Here is a 15,811-nt window from a genome sequence, read left to right on the forward strand (position 1 = left end):
CAAGAGATAACCACTGCTTAACATTTTGTTGTAAGTCCTTACAGGTAAGGTGGCAGGGGCAGGGGAGTTGTAAAATAAATTTTGAGAACATAGAGTTTTGTAACCTATTGTTTTTCTTAATATGACAATGGCCTGCCCATATTTTAATAGTAAACATAGTATTCAAAGGTAATTATTTGTCAAACACTTAAAGTAAGAATGGGAAACTTTTAAAAAATATATAGTAGTTATAGATTAATTGATGCTTGGGGAAGGGGGCATCAGTTGTCTAATCAGTAAAACAGCTTTATTTAGGATTTTTGCATTTTGAGACTACTTTGAGAGATATGTATCCTTATGTGCATAGTAATTATTTCCCACTAACTTACTGTTTTAAGAAAAGAGACAAAGCAGACAAAACAGATTTTGTAGATAAGTCTACAGAGAGTACAAACATGCATGTACATGTATGTTAAACTTACCAAAAAAATGTTCTGGTGTGAATTCTCTAACATGTAATCTTAGAGCATATTAAAAGGCTGCTTTGTGTTTTTAGAACACTAAGAATAAATGGGGATCTCACTTTTCAGTTTGTTTTGGAAGATTGTATGTATCAGAACCAAAGCCCAGTTCTCTTTATTCCCACCTCTAATTGGGCTTTTTATGAGTATACTCTGGAATGAGGAAGTTTATCAATTAATATGCCACTTAAGTAGATAGTATTAGCATTTCTTTAATTTGATATAGTAATATACCCTATAAAAGCCAGCTTCTCTTCATTCATGCTATTGTTAAAACATTTTTAATGCAGACTTTATGATTGTTGGATCATTTACATAATGACTTACAGATATTTTTAATTTTTATATTCTAGTAATTATCATTTGTCTTGGTCTGGCTGTATAGAGTTATCAGTTTGCTCAAAATTGTTCATATTGTTAAAACACTAATTGTAAGCATTAACCTGTTCTTAAGTTAAAAAACAGCTTTGGCCCTAAAAGAAGCACTAAGGAAACCTGAATTCAGTGGCAAAATAGGTAAAATTTGACCATAAAATTTATAGAAAATAAAATAGAATACAGCCAAATGCTTATCATGTAAAAATTGGAACAAATACTTGAATTCAGTGGCTAGCACTATAAATATCTTTTCTGAACTGCCTATGTATACTGAAAATATAGCTGGCTACTAGAAACAGTAAAATAATTACTTGTTGCTATTTAAATAGATGCCAAAGTTCAAAATAGTTGTGTAATTTGAGACTACTCTTATTCTGTGTCAGTGATTACTAAGTTTTTGTACAACTTGATTTTAAATTGGCACCTTTGTGCTTTGTAACCGTATTACTATACAAAAAGCATACAATAACAACATTTGAATAAATAAATAGAAGGACAGACGTAACTAATTAAAAACAGTCATGAGCATGATCAACAAATGATCGCATTAATTCTGAAACTGTTTTCCATTGGTTAAGTGTTAATAACCATATAACTTCCTTAGCTTCATACTTATTTCCTTCTATTCTGGGTACTGAATAAGGCCCATATGTCCATTGTATGAACTAAAATAGGAAGAAAAGGCTACTTTCCTGAAGATGTTATATTTATAGTACTTATAGTTGATATTACTTGGAAGAGAGAAATAAATTCAGTGCTTTATATATAGTGCTTCACATTAATAGCAAAGTGTCACCACTTTTAGTGTTTATTCATAAAGGGCTTGCAGAATATAAATTAAGTAGAGATGGTTAGAAAAGTTCCAGAACATGAAGTGCCACTCAGAGAAGATAGCTATAGGCTAGGGACAAAGATAAACTATGTAGTTAACAATTTGCCTAGGGCTGTCCTTGGTTCTCCTTTCTTTTCTGTTATTTTTTTTTCTCACTGTTATGCTATTGTGTTTGAAAAATGTTTAAAACTTGAAATTTTAATGTAAAATATGTTCCTTTTCTCAGAAGGGATGAGAAAATGCTTCATGTATAAAAATAGCAGACTAAAGCTATCAGTTAACAAACTATAAACATTCAGATTTTTTGGCAGTGCTACAATTATCGACTAGAAGTTGTTAATTTTAGACCATTTTGATACAGTCAAACAGGTCTCTCTCTTTTCCTAATAGCTGATGATATAAAGCCATGTCCACGATGTGCTGCTTATATAATTAAGATGAATGACGGGAGCTGTAATCACATGACATGTGCTGTCTGTGGTTGTGAGTTTTGTTGGTTGTGTATGAAAGAAATCTCAGATTTACATTATCTCAGGTAAGCTTGTAGAAGGAACTATTTCTATATAAATAGAAGTTTATATTGTAAGACAAAAGGACATTTTTTTGAAAAAGTATTATCCTAAGCATTTTTAAATTTAGGACGTAAGATACTTAGAGGGATCCTAAGTTTTATTCTAGTTACATAAATTTAAATGTAACCAAATTATTGTGCTAGTCATTGTGGATTAATAACTAGACTTTTTTGTTTTTGTTGAACTAGAAAACCAGTATTTAATACCCCATGTAATTATGCTGGGTCATAAATAGTCTCATTTAATTTTCTCATATAAATTCCCTCATTTAGGACACAAAGTGAGTTTATGATATAATCAGATAATTGTATGCCAGATACTTTAACAGGGATAAAATAAACGTATTTTGCATTAATTTATTCTTCAAAAACTAACCTAAGGTTTTGGGGCTAACGGAGGATTAGCAAAAAGTATATAACCTGAATCCCAGTTATTAGTATCCTTTTAATATAATTAAGGTGGTTCTTACCTTAATTTTTGTTTTTCAATTAACTCCAAATTCAAAGAAAGGGGAAAAAAAGCCCTCATTCCTAAGTATGAGAAGTCTTCATTTATAGTCACTGCTTTAATGTATTGTAGTAATTTGTTGTGATGTTTTGCAGCATGTACTTGACATTAGAATTTTTTCCATTAGTCCATCAGGATGTACTTTTTGGGGGAAGAAACCCTGGAGCCGAAAGAAGAAAATATTGTGGCAGCTGGGAACACTTGTTGGTGCTCCTGTAGGAATTGCTTTAATAGCTGGTATTGCTATCCCTGCAATGATTCTTGGCATTCCTGTATATGTGGGCCGTAAGGTAAAATGCATAATTCCTGGTTAGTTCATTGTCTTATTTTAAACCTTTAGGCTTAGGATTGATGATTTTGCTCTATTTTTGTTTTGTTTTTTATTTGTTTTGAAAGACAAAGGCTAATTTTAGTATCTTTGGTATAAAACCATTTACTATTTTTTCATAAGATAATACATTTTCAGATAATAAAATTTGGCAAGTTTGTATACATGCATATAAAGTAGACTTGCTTAAAAATTATCTGAATTTGAAACCTTTAATATATTGTAATTTGCATTATAAACCAAACTTCAAGTATAAAGCATTGAAGGATATACACCTGACATTTTTCTCATGGATATTCTTGTAAAGTCAGGTCTATAAAAAGTTGTTTAAATAACACATGCCTCAGGCAGAGAACATTAGCCAGTCCCTAAATGATCTCCAACTTACATTTAACCAATTATTTCCTCAAAGAAGGTCCAAATCTTTTTTTTTTTTCCTCAGATCATTGCTATTAGTAAATATGCTGTTTTGTAGATTATAACAATCTTGTGAGTCTAAACACCAATTCTTACCATTGGCCTATGAGTTATGAGTTATATACTTCATTAGCCAAGCAATAGTTCTCTTTTGAAAGATTAAAGGGATAATTTATGAAGTGACTCCAAAGTAATTTTAGAGATGTAGCTTTGGAATTATCTAATCCCAACCTTGTATCCAAACAGAACAAAGTAAAAGAATTTTTAAAAAAAGGAAACTAAGTTTGTTGAGCCTTTACTGTGTCGTAGGTGTACTATGTATACTGAGTTATTTTAACCTCACGGCAATTTGTATGCTAGAATGTTGAGGCTTAAGAACGTTTATGTAATTTATCTTCAGTTACACAGAAAGAAGCAGAGCTGGAATTTAAACCTAAATGTGCAGATCTGTATAAGATCCTTGATAAATTTCAATCTAGCCTTTTGGGCAATGGTGAAACCCATTGTTGCCAGGTATCTATAATTGTTAATTCTTATGTTGAGTCAGAATCTCTTCCCCTTTAAATTGTTGCATTTAATTCCTGTTTTGACTTTGAGGACCAAAGTCAAAACAAGGCTGATCTTCCATATAACCCCCCCATCAATTATTTTTATATTCAAAATATATTACTTTTATAATCAGAAAAATAACAATACATACTATTTTTTTTAAACTGGCTTTGGGATGAAGGACAGTCATAGCTATTTATGAAGCAAATGTTTGTATCAAAAGGTTTTAAATAACTTAAATTGTTTTAAGTCCCAAACATAGTAGCTGATTAAAACAATTTTTCATGTAGTTATCCAAAGTAAGGTTTTGCTGGAAATAAAACTGCTTATTCAGATACTTAGAAATAGAACTAGAAAGGAAAGATGGACTATTGTACTGCATACACCTACAAATAATTTATAGAGGAGAGATTATTTACTTCATAATTCAAATCTTAGGTGTGATTGCAAGTCTCCTTTTTTCAAACATGTACCCAAAGGGTTGCAAAATGATGAACTGGTTTTCCATTGAAACATTGTTCTCTGTGGTATTTAGGGATACAAACCAGCCCAGGAAAACAATTAAGTTAAAAAAGTACCTAAAAGCTGAGCCCTTATTTACAATAGCAAATAGAAAATGTGGTACAAAATTGCAAAACAGAACAAGTAAGTTGGACCAGAAATAGTGGAATGATATGATCACTGTAATTGAACATTGGTGCTTGAGGGTCCATAATTTTCTGGATGATCCCTTTCTTCTGGCACCCTGCCTTTGCAAGTCTCCTTCATCAGTTCTTACCTTTGGCTTTTCTCTGCTTCAGTGCTAAGTTGTCCAGAAACGGGAGTGGGGAAGAGCAGGAATTAACTGCAATACTGAAGGATAATGAACTGTGTCTTGGGAAGGTCTGCCATCTCTGCTGGCATGGATTATTTAGGAAGTATAGAGGTCCATTCCCTGGTAACATGAACCAAAGCTTGGAAACAGAATTCTAACTACTAAACAGAAATGTTCCTTGTCTAATGTATGTTCGCCCACCTCCCCACCCCATACTTTTCACTGTTTATTTAATGTATCCCACAAACTCATTGTACTTCATAGCCTTTAAAATAACCACATGATAATTGTAGATCAATTTATTAAGCCTCATCTGTAATATTCTTTATAAGTCAAATATTTTATAGACTACCTGTAAAAATATTTTTGAGGGTATTTTGAATCCATCTTGAAAGAGAGGGGGAAATGTGCTTTATTTAGCCCTTGCAAACCATGAGAACAAAGATACTGAGCTATTTCCTGAAGTTCATGTAAAATCTCACAAGCCACTCTCATGGTGATATTAATTTCTATTTATTAACACCTGTACTATACAAAGATGCTAAGCAGATTCAGCTTGTGTCTTTGGCAGCAATATTTATTCTCTTTTTTTTTCTTTCTAACCCTTATTTAAGCTATAAATGAGAGCCCATGATACTGAGTCATTTGATAATATTTTTATTCATAAAAAGGCATTGGAGAAAAAAATTGATTCTGTGGGATGTTTACTTATTAGCACTACTTTTTAAGGTCATTTAAAAAATTGTGGAAACCTCCCCTAGAAGCAAATTTTTACCATTTAGGGATGCTTATGTAGAAACATGTGAAATGCTCAGTTTCTTAAAAGTAATCCTATTAGTCAAACATTCAACTCAGTTTATGTTGAAAATAATACTAATTCCTTCTTTGTTCAAAACATGATTATATTATTCTTGAATAAGATTATAAAGACTACTTTTACTCAAGATGGTTTAAAAGTAAGCACCAAATAAAATCTATTATATCACTATCTTATGTAAGCAAATTATTACTAAGGAGCAAATTATGTGTTGTAAGATATGGTTTAAGAACAGTAATATGTTTACCTTTTAAACTAGGACACTTAACTATGAAGTTATAGAGAAATTTTTAACTTCTAGCAAATGTAAGTCTATTTCATTTAATATAAATATGTAATATATTTTCTCTTTAATCCCCCACCCCCATTTTTATATTTAATTTAAGATTCATAACCGATATGAAGGCAAGGACGTTTCAAAGCACAAACGGAATTTGGCTATAACAGGTGGTGTAACATTGTCTGTAATCATATCTCCAGTTGTAGCTGCAGTAACAGTAGGTAAGATTATGCTTGAAAATACTAATTACCTCAGATTTTGTAGAAGTAAAGTTTGTGTGAAAGGATTTTTAAAAACAAAGCATTATATTGTTAAAGATAAGAGCATTGCCTTTTTATTTAAGGACAATTGAAGCTGAGTCTACAGAAAACCTTTCATTCAGTAACTTGGTTAAAAGTTTATAGACTCAAGAGCCTAGCCTTAGAATAGTTGTTAAATTATTAGTGGCTGAAACCCCTTCTACAAATACAGTTTGTAGATAGAGCCCTGACACTTTAAATGAAAAGGTCTACATCTTTATCCTTCACCTGTAATGCTGGAAACTTTGAATTTGCTTCTGTGCCTCAATAGCTAGGTAAATTTATTTTGGCAAGGGTTGTGGAACTCCAGCACATTTCTCCTATATACCTTCTCTCAAAAGACCATCTAAAATTCATGTTTCTGAAATAAATTCATTTATTTTTTGGTTTATAATGACTAATTTAATTCCTCTTTAGGTATTGGTGTTCCTATTATGTTAGCTTATGTCTATGGCGTTGTTCCAATTTCTCTCTGTCGAAGTGGAGGGTGTGGAGTCTCAGCAGGCAATGGAAAAGGAGTCAGGATTGAATTTGATGATGAAAATGATATAAATGTTGGTGGAACTAACACAGCTGTAGGTAAGTCTTTTAAGCAAAGAAAGAAAATGTATTTACTAATAGTTCAAGTGGGGAGGCTGTACATAACACTTAAGTCAGAATTTCCATTGCCTTCCTTTCACTTGGCCTAAAAGTATTCATCCAGAATAGTACAACAGCGAAATGAACTGCCAAGGAAGGGTGAATGGATGAAAGAGGGTAGAATAGTTCTGGGTACCTATCTTCCAGTGGAATTTCCAATAGAAATTCTGAACTTTTAATTTTAAATTTTTCCTAAAATTTTACAAATCATTAAGAAAAGGATATAAAGAGAAAAGCAGTTTATAATTCAAAAAATACAGATGGCCAATGAGTAGAAAATATCTTCAACCCAATAACATTCAAAGAAATATGAATTAGAATAATAACTAGAGAATTGAAAAGGCCCTCATAGACTACCAGTAGGAGTATAAGTTAATATCTGTATTCTATATTCTAGCAATTCTTGTTAAAGAAATTTATCTTAGGGAAATAATCAGGCATATGTGAAGGATAATGTTTACTTCCTTACCTCCCATTCTCTCTCACTTTTTTTTATTGGAGTGTAGTTGATATACAATATTATATTGGTTTCAAGTGTACAACACAGTCGTTCAGCAGTTATACACATTGTTAAATCCTCACCCCAAGAAGTGCAGTTACTATCTGTCAGCATAGAAAGATGTTAGCATTGGCTCTATTCTTCATGCTGTATTACCATGCTTGTCACTAACTTACATTATGACCTCTCATTCTCTCTTGAAGTCATTCTAATCAGATTTTGGTCCCTACCACTCCAGAATTCCATCTCTACTTCTTCCACAAAGCAGAGTCAACCAGTGACCTCCGTGTTACCAAATTACAGTGGTCAATTCTTAGTTTTCCTCTTAAGGCAACAGTACACCTGACGTGGTAGACCCTGCCCTCCTTCCTGAAACATTTTTTTTTACTTCTCTCCTTGTTCTCATCTTAATCATGTATCCTGCTGCACTTCCTCAGTTGTCTTTGCTGGTTCATTTTTCTCCCTTAACCTCTAAAATTTGGAGTTTCCAGGGTTCAGTTCTTAGATTACTCTCCTTTATCTACACTCACTCCCTAGGTAACTTCACCCATTAAATAATAAATAGGCCAGCCACTCTTAAATTTATATCTGGGCTACAACTCTCCTCCAAGCTTCACGTTTGTACTTCTAACTCTTCTCTTTAATCTGCATTTGAATGCCTAACAATTTCAAGCTTAATTTGTCTTTTACCATACTCTTCCTCTAAAACCTGTTGTTCTTCCGGTCATTCTCACCTCATTAAGTAACGTTTCCATCCTTGCTTGTTGCTTGTGCCAAAAACCTTAACTTAGGATGACTCTTTTCCCTTACGCTACATCTGATCTGTCAGCAAATTCTGTTACTTTCTTCAATAAATTTAGTCATAATCCAACCCTTTCTCACCCTTCCCACTGCTATTTCATTAGTCCAAGCTGCTGTCCTGTTTCTTGGACTATTGTAATAGCCTCTTTAACTGATGGCGTTACCTTCTTAGCTTCCATTCACTATTCATGGTACAGCCATAGTGATACTTCGTAACCGTAAGTCAGATCATGTCTTTTTCATGCTCAAAATTCTCCCAGGGCTCCTACTATACTGGGGCGGGGGGGGAGGGTGGCACGGAGCCAAAGTCCTTATCATGGCCCCTAAGATCCCACATGATCTGTCCAGGACTACATCTCTGAACTCATCTCCTGTCACTCTGTTTTATACCACCCCTTGACATTTTCAAGGATGCCAAGGACACTTCTATTTCTAGGCTTTTAAACTTTCAGTTCCCTCTGCTTGGAATATTCTTCTCCCCAGTTAATTCCATGGCTCACTTAACTTTGAGTCACTTTAATGAAAGACCATCTCTGATCACTCTATATAAAATGTCACAGAAGTATGTACACATGTACTCCTCATCACTCTCACTACCTTTTATATACTCCCCTTTATTTTGCTTTATTATTTTTTTCTCCTAGCATTTGTCACTATATAATATTTATTGCATTCCCCAGTGAGAATGAATGTAAGCTTCTTGAGGGCAGGATGTTTGTATCTGTGATTCAGTATGTTCCCAGTGTAGAACAGTGTTGGGTATGTAAAAGGAACTCAAATACTGGAGAAAATAAGTGAATCCTTCAGTACAAAGCATGTAGAAAGTACTGTAAGATTGGAATATAGTGGTGTCAGATCTTGTTATAACTTGTAGACCATTGGAGCTGTGGAATATTTTTAGAAGTCAATTTTTGTCCCATTCTTATTGGCTTAGGGCATAATGAGCTCTTTAAATAACACCCTCATTGAAAACTCACATAATTTCCTTCCTAAGTCAGCTAAATGTTTAAACAATTTCGTTATAGAATTCCTAGATTTTTTTAAAATCTCTAGATTTTTTTAAAAAAGTAATCAGCATTTAGAACTGAAGACCAGTTCCTGATCCAACTTTACTCTCTGAGAATTTCTCTTTACTTTTACCCCATAGTTATGCATCCCTGAGTCCAGATGTATTTTCTATTCCTATGTTAGTTTTATACTTTATATGATAAAGTGTCCTCTCTGAAATCATGGAAGAATTTTAAAAGAGGGAAATTAATAATCATTTATTTAATTTCTTCGAAATATGTACATTTAGACACAACTTCAGTAGCAGAAGCAAGACACAACCCTAGCATAGGAGAGGGAAGTGTTGGTGGTCTGACTGGCAGTTTGAGTGCAAGTGGAAGCCATATGGACCGAATAGGAGCCATTCGAGACAACCTGAGTGAGACGGCCAGCACCATGGCACTAGCTGGAGCCAGTATAACGGGGAGTCTGTCAGGAAGTGCCATGGTAAACTGTTTTAACAGGTAAGAAAAATAGGGTTTGCTTTGTTCTGCCTTCTCTTGTAACTACAAATTATTAGTTAGATGAGGAGAAATTTGAACACAAAGCATGATTACATATAAACCCTACTGTGTCAGGGTTGAAAACAATAATGTTAAAAAATGAAATTTAGTGGGAACAGTGAATAAGGAGATTTTTACTTGTTTGAATTTTTTGTTGTAATACCATGATGTAGTAAGAACCAAGTCTAAGGCATAACATTCTGCCAATTTTTTTCACTGTAGTTGTCCGGTTTTATGCTACAAATCAGTGCTCACATAGTAAAGACAGTGCTTAAGCCTAGATCTTAACCTCTGGAGGTGTCAACAACTGGATGTTAAGAAATGAGACACACTGAGGCCTGGGGGAGCAGATGGAGTCAGGATATCTGGGAATGCATGAATTCACAGGCCAGGATAGTCTGCCTGGGCCCTTTTGTGTATTAATGGTTATTTTATTTTCACAAAATCTTTGGCCAATGGCCATATAGATAAATAGGAGAATTTAAAACATTATTATCTTCCTTTGTTTCCTCTCTAATTTACTATTCTCTACTCCTTTTTATTAGCTTTGCCTTTTTTTTTTAAACATGGGAGAGTACAAGAATTAAAAAACATAAGTTGGTCATATTTATCTTATTTTTAGGTAATTTGCTTCTAAACACAAACTCTTAAGAATAGTAGTGTATATTATTATTATGTCTTAAAGTCAGGTGTTAAATTTATAGAAAGAACTGTTTCTAACACATAGATGCCCAAGACTTTTTGATTCACTGATTTGTCACATAGAATGGTTTTCATTGTTTTCTTATTTTATGTTTTGCATTGAAACATGGCAAGCAAAGTGCCACATCCTGACTGAGAATAATGGCGCATGTTTAAATTAAAATTCTTTATGTCCTTTTTGGGTAATTTGGCAGACAGCTAGTTTTTCCCATTTTATTTGAATGGGCTAATACCTTTTAGAGTGCTACAGTAGAATTTGAACAATTGGAGAATATAAAAAAATGTTTATAGTTGTTTCTAAAATAGTTTCTTGTTACTAGAGCTCTTAGCTGAATTATTTAAAGATACTACCATAGTGCTGATAGTGTATGTAATTTCAGTTTTTTATATAATACTTCCCTCTTTAAGGTTGGAAGTACAAGCAGATGTACAGAAGGAACGGTACAGTCTAAGTGGAGAATCTGGCACTGTCAGCTTGGGAACAGTTAGTGATAATGCCAGCACCAAAGCAATGGCGGGATCCATTCTGAATTCTTACATCCCATTGGACAAGTAAGGAAAGAATTAGTATAAAATGAGAAATATTTTTAAGTTAATTTAAAAAGAATTATCCCTATCATTAGGCAAAATTATTATGAATAATGGTTTCCAGAGGTTCCCTGGTAAAGAAAATGGTGAGGTGTTCAGAATAGGCAAATCCAGAAACAGAAACGTAAACAGTGGTTGGGGTGAGAGAAGAAAGGGAACTGCTGATGGGCACAGGGTTTCTTTTGGGGATGATGAAAATGTTCTGAAGTTAGGTAGACGGTTGTATAATTATCTGAATATGACAGAAACCACTGAACTGTGTGCACTTTAAACAGGTGGAATTTGTGATGCATAATTACATCTCAACAAGTCTGTTCTGGAACAAAATGGAGAAGTAAGGTATCATAGTACCTGGAACAGCATAAGCAATAAATGTAGCTGTTTCTTTTTTTTTTATTATTTAATTGTTATTATAAGAACAATTCTCTTATTTCAAGCAGTTTTTTTTAGTAGAATGTGTCCTGTGTTAATTTCTGAATGCTTTTATAGTCTTAGAATTTTTCATACATAAACTCCTCCCCCTCTGCTGTCATCTGAATAAAAATTTAAAAGTCAAAAAATGTATTTACCTTGGTCACTTTTATGTTCTAGAGAAGGCAACAGTATGGAGGTGCAAGTGGATATTGAATCAAAGCCATCCAAATTCAGGCACAACAGCGGAAGCAGTAGTGTGGAGGATGGCAGTGCCACCCGAAGTCGTCCTGGTGGCTCATCCAGTGGCTTGCCTGAAGGTAAATCCAGTGCCACCAAGTGGTCCAAAGAAGCAACAGCAGGAAAGAAATCGAAAAGTGGTAAATTGAGGAAGAAGAGTAACATGAAGATAAATGAGACCAGAGAGGACATGGATGCACAGTTGTTAGAACAGCAAAGTACGAACTCAAGTGAATTTGAGGCTCCATCCCTCAGTGACAGTATGCCATCTGTAGCTGATTCCCATTCTAGTCATTTTTCTGAATTTAGTTGTTCTGACCTAGAAAGCATGAAAACTTCTTGTAGTCATGGTTCCAGTGATTATCATGCCCGCTTTGCTACTGTTAATGTTCTTCCTGAGGTAGAAAATGACCGTCTGGAAAATTCACCACAGCAGTGTAGCATTTCTGTGCTTACCAAAACTGTTTCATGTTCAGAAGTTCCACAGTTGAATCATACTGCTGAAGAACATGGCAACAATGGACTGAAACCCAATGTTGATTTATATTTTGGTGATGCACTAAAAGAAACAAATAACAACCACTCACATCAGACAATGGAATTAAAAGTTGCAATTCAGACTGAAATTTAAACCTCTAACTGCTGCAAAATTATTACCACTGAAAAACCTTGTCTGGAGCTGGTTGAACTACGTGTGACTACTTTGTTTCAAGTTACCAGAAATGCCAGATTGCATAATCATAATGCAGATATGTCTTCTATGTTCAGCAAATCATTGTGTTTCATGTAGATCTTAATTACCAAACTATGAAATGAAGGCTTTAAAAGTGCATTATTGTAAGAAAATAATTCTTAACTATGTTTTGTGTTTTTGCCACAAAACATTGCTTGAAGCACATACTTTGTGTATTTAGATAGAAATTTGGCTTAATTTATAATCAATATAAAATACTAATGCAGTTCTATAGCATTCTTATGAAGAAAACTTGAGGTTTAGGTGTAAGTGGTTAGTGACATTTTATGGAAACCACTAAGGGAATACTGTTCAAAGTATTTTGCAGGTCACTCTCAGTATGTGATACTCTGTAACATTTCTGTTCATAACTCGGTATAAATTTCATTTTTTCTTCATATGCAATGTGGACATAAAGCTTAATGCAGCCCATTTGCTACCATTTGGATACTTAAAACACTTTGAGCAAGATTGTGGCAGTTTTTGCACAACTTTGAAATAGAAATACCTGGTACTCTCTCTATATTGTATATTGTTGATGCCGCCTTAGGAGAAAAGTGTAAGGGTAGGTAATTAAGTATATCAATAGCACCAAGTAAGATATATAAAACTACAAAATAAAATTCCATTAGCATTTATAAGTGTTACAAAAAGTCATCTTTCACCAAGGGGAAGTTTGCACCCCATTGATTCTTGGTGCCTTTGGAAGAGACTGGATTTTAAGGACCTACTTGTTCGAAGATTTTGCTGTATTGTTTTCCATAATTTCCTCTTTAGCCTCCTTGGATTATGTGGAAAAACACAGGATAGATAAACTTAAACATGATTAATAATAACAATGCTGAAAAAGTATTAGCTTACCAAAGACACACTCAGGCTTTAGTGAATAACTTTACATAATCTCATGTTTTAACACATTTATCTTCTCCCGTCATGAAATCAAAGCACAGTGCAGTTTGTTTCATGTCCTAAGGAGGGGTCCATGTATGACTGGCTTTATTTTCGTTTGTTTTTGTTTATGGAAGATGTGCAGTGGACTTAAACAGAAGTTGGCCAAATACTGCCTGTACTATTAACTTCCTGTAAAATTCACTTAAATAAAACAGGTTAACCTCAATGATAGCAGTTAAAAATGTTCCATCTTACACGTTTCTTTTAAGTATTACCATTATGGTGCTACTGAGCGTTTTCTTTTGATAAAAAGAAAAACGCCATGGGCTGCAGTTTTTCTTCCATCACTTTTCTCATCAGGTCCATTAATATGCTTATAACACTAGTGCCAGTTCTTTTATTCGATAATGCTTATTATGGCATTTGTGTATTTGTTTGCATTCCAGTTTTGTTCAGTAGTGTGTGTGTAAACTGCACACATGAAATAAATGTAAATTCTAATAATGTATCACTGCCTATGGTTTGTGCACAGGCTTTTTCCTAAGAACAGGAATATAAGTTTGTCACATGGTAGTTACTCAAAATTACCCTGCAAGACATTGAGATGATTCTTCATTCCGGTCTCAGCCCAAAGGGAAGCATTTGCTGAACTTCTCTACAGGCGATGTTAGACACTGTCCTTTCTTCATGTCTAATACCTGCCTTTCCTTCAAGAAGAAACTGACTTATTCATCAACATTATTTTTTTAAGGTAAATTGGTTGGAAAGTAAATAGATCTACCATTAAGTTGTGAAGAGATAAGTATAAATGCTTTTTAAAGAGTCTTTGGCAACATGAGATTATGAAACTAGAGCCATTTAAATTGAAGCTGGTAATTGTACTCAAACCCTTTCTATTCTTGTAGCCTCCATAAAGGCATTAGATTTTTTTTCTGTTTTCCTGTTACAATGTTAATACTGTATGAAAATCTGTATGAATTTTAATGGCCTTCTTGACATTTCTATAAAAGGATAGAGCTTAAATGGAAAACTAAATGATTTTAGGAGGAATTAAGCAAAAATGATGCCATGTAGGAGGCCAGTGCATTCAGTTCACTGAACCCCTCTTCTGGTTGTACCCCCAACCAGTACCACCTCAGTCTCACTTTTAAAATGGTCTAAACCATTCAACAGGCTTCAGAAGTTCCTTCATCTCCCAGGGGTCCTTCAAACTTGGATTAATTTAGGACCAAGCTGAATTCCCCTGGAGTTTAACTCTGGACTAGCCTAGAATAAGAAAATACTCCAGGGTTCAAGACAGGCCTTAACTCACCAGAATCTTTTTTAAATCCCTTGTACTTTGCTTTTATTAAGACCTCTGGGAAAAAATCACATGGTAGTGAGAGAGAATACAAAGATTTTATTGTTCATTATATAAGCCACCAGTTTCACTGAATTATCCTAAATGTACAAATTCCCATCTTCAGAGCACTGAATTAGCTTTTTTATGTTAAATTCTCACAATTCATCACTCTTACTTCCACTGGAAATTGGGCTAAATTTCATCACTCTTACTTCCACTGGAAATTGGGTTAAATTGTAAATATATAAGACTTTCCATAGCATGTTTTCTAGTTAAATATAAACTTTGATCCCCAAAGGATAAATATATGTTGAAACCAGCAGACCTATTAATTCCTACATGACATAAACAAAATAAACTCAAGAGTTCTTTAGATTATTTTGCCTTATAGAGTCATGAAGATTCTCAGAGCTATATTTTATATGGTTCCTTTTAATTGGTTTGTTTCACTTACTATCATATTAAAGTATGAAGTACCACTGTCAAAAGCCAGTCTTTACAACGTGGTTGATTTTGAATGACCAGAATATTCTAAATTTAGGGAGAGTTACTGTATTTTGGTAATACCATTTTAATAGATGAATAGTGACTGGGAGTTACAGTTTTTAAATTTAGTTAATTGCTATACTTAATAAGTCTATCAGAATTTTTGTGATTTCTTCCAATTTATTTACTTACTCATTCAACAAAGCAACAAAGTAGAGCATTTTCCCAAATAAACACTCTGGCTTCAAAGAGCTTATAGTTGGGAAAGAGGCATAAAAAACATATACACATAGGTTAAAATAATGTCAGATGAGTGCTATGAAAAAATACAGGGTGGGGAATAAAGTGACGAGGTATTGGGGTAGTGCTGTTCTATACAGGGCAAACTGGAAAGATCTCTGCTTACATGCTATTTCTGCAAAGATCTAAAAGAAGTGAGGGAAGAACTGTATGGACATACCTAATGGATGAGCATTTTAGAAAGATGTCCCAGGTGAGTTAATGGACAATTTAGACATCAGTCTTGGAATTTGATACTTATTAAGGCAAGTATGCCACCTTGTTTTTCTTGGAGAGTGTTTTGACTGTTTTTGGCATTTCATATTTCCATAAAGTTTTTAACCTTGAGTTCCACCA

At 33.8% G+C, this 15,811-nt stretch overlaps 1 protein-coding gene across 1 annotated transcript in view; it reads left to right on the plus strand.

Annotated features, from left to right (window-relative positions):
• The window catches only part of RNF19A (ring finger protein 19A, RBR E3 ubiquitin protein ligase), a 55,189-nt gene extending 39,378 nt beyond the window's left edge, over window positions 1-15,811 (plus strand). The window contains exons 4-10 of the mRNA XM_036876259.2: window positions 2,101-2,245; window positions 2,917-3,079; window positions 6,101-6,215; window positions 6,711-6,872; window positions 9,530-9,743; window positions 10,893-11,036; window positions 11,664-15,811. Of these exons, the coding sequence (XP_036732154.2) occupies window positions 2,101-2,245; window positions 2,917-3,079; window positions 6,101-6,215; window positions 6,711-6,872; window positions 9,530-9,743; window positions 10,893-11,036; window positions 11,664-12,354 (1,634 nt within the window). The 3' untranslated portion in view covers window positions 12,355-15,811. The remainder of the gene's footprint in view (window positions 1-2,100; window positions 2,246-2,916; window positions 3,080-6,100; window positions 6,216-6,710; window positions 6,873-9,529; window positions 9,744-10,892; window positions 11,037-11,663) is intronic.

The sequence above is a fragment of the Manis pentadactyla genome, chromosome 3, assembly GCF_030020395.1.
Source record: "Manis pentadactyla isolate mManPen7 chromosome 3, mManPen7.hap1, whole genome shotgun sequence".
Lineage (NCBI taxonomy): Eukaryota > Metazoa > Chordata > Mammalia > Pholidota > Manidae > Manis > Manis pentadactyla.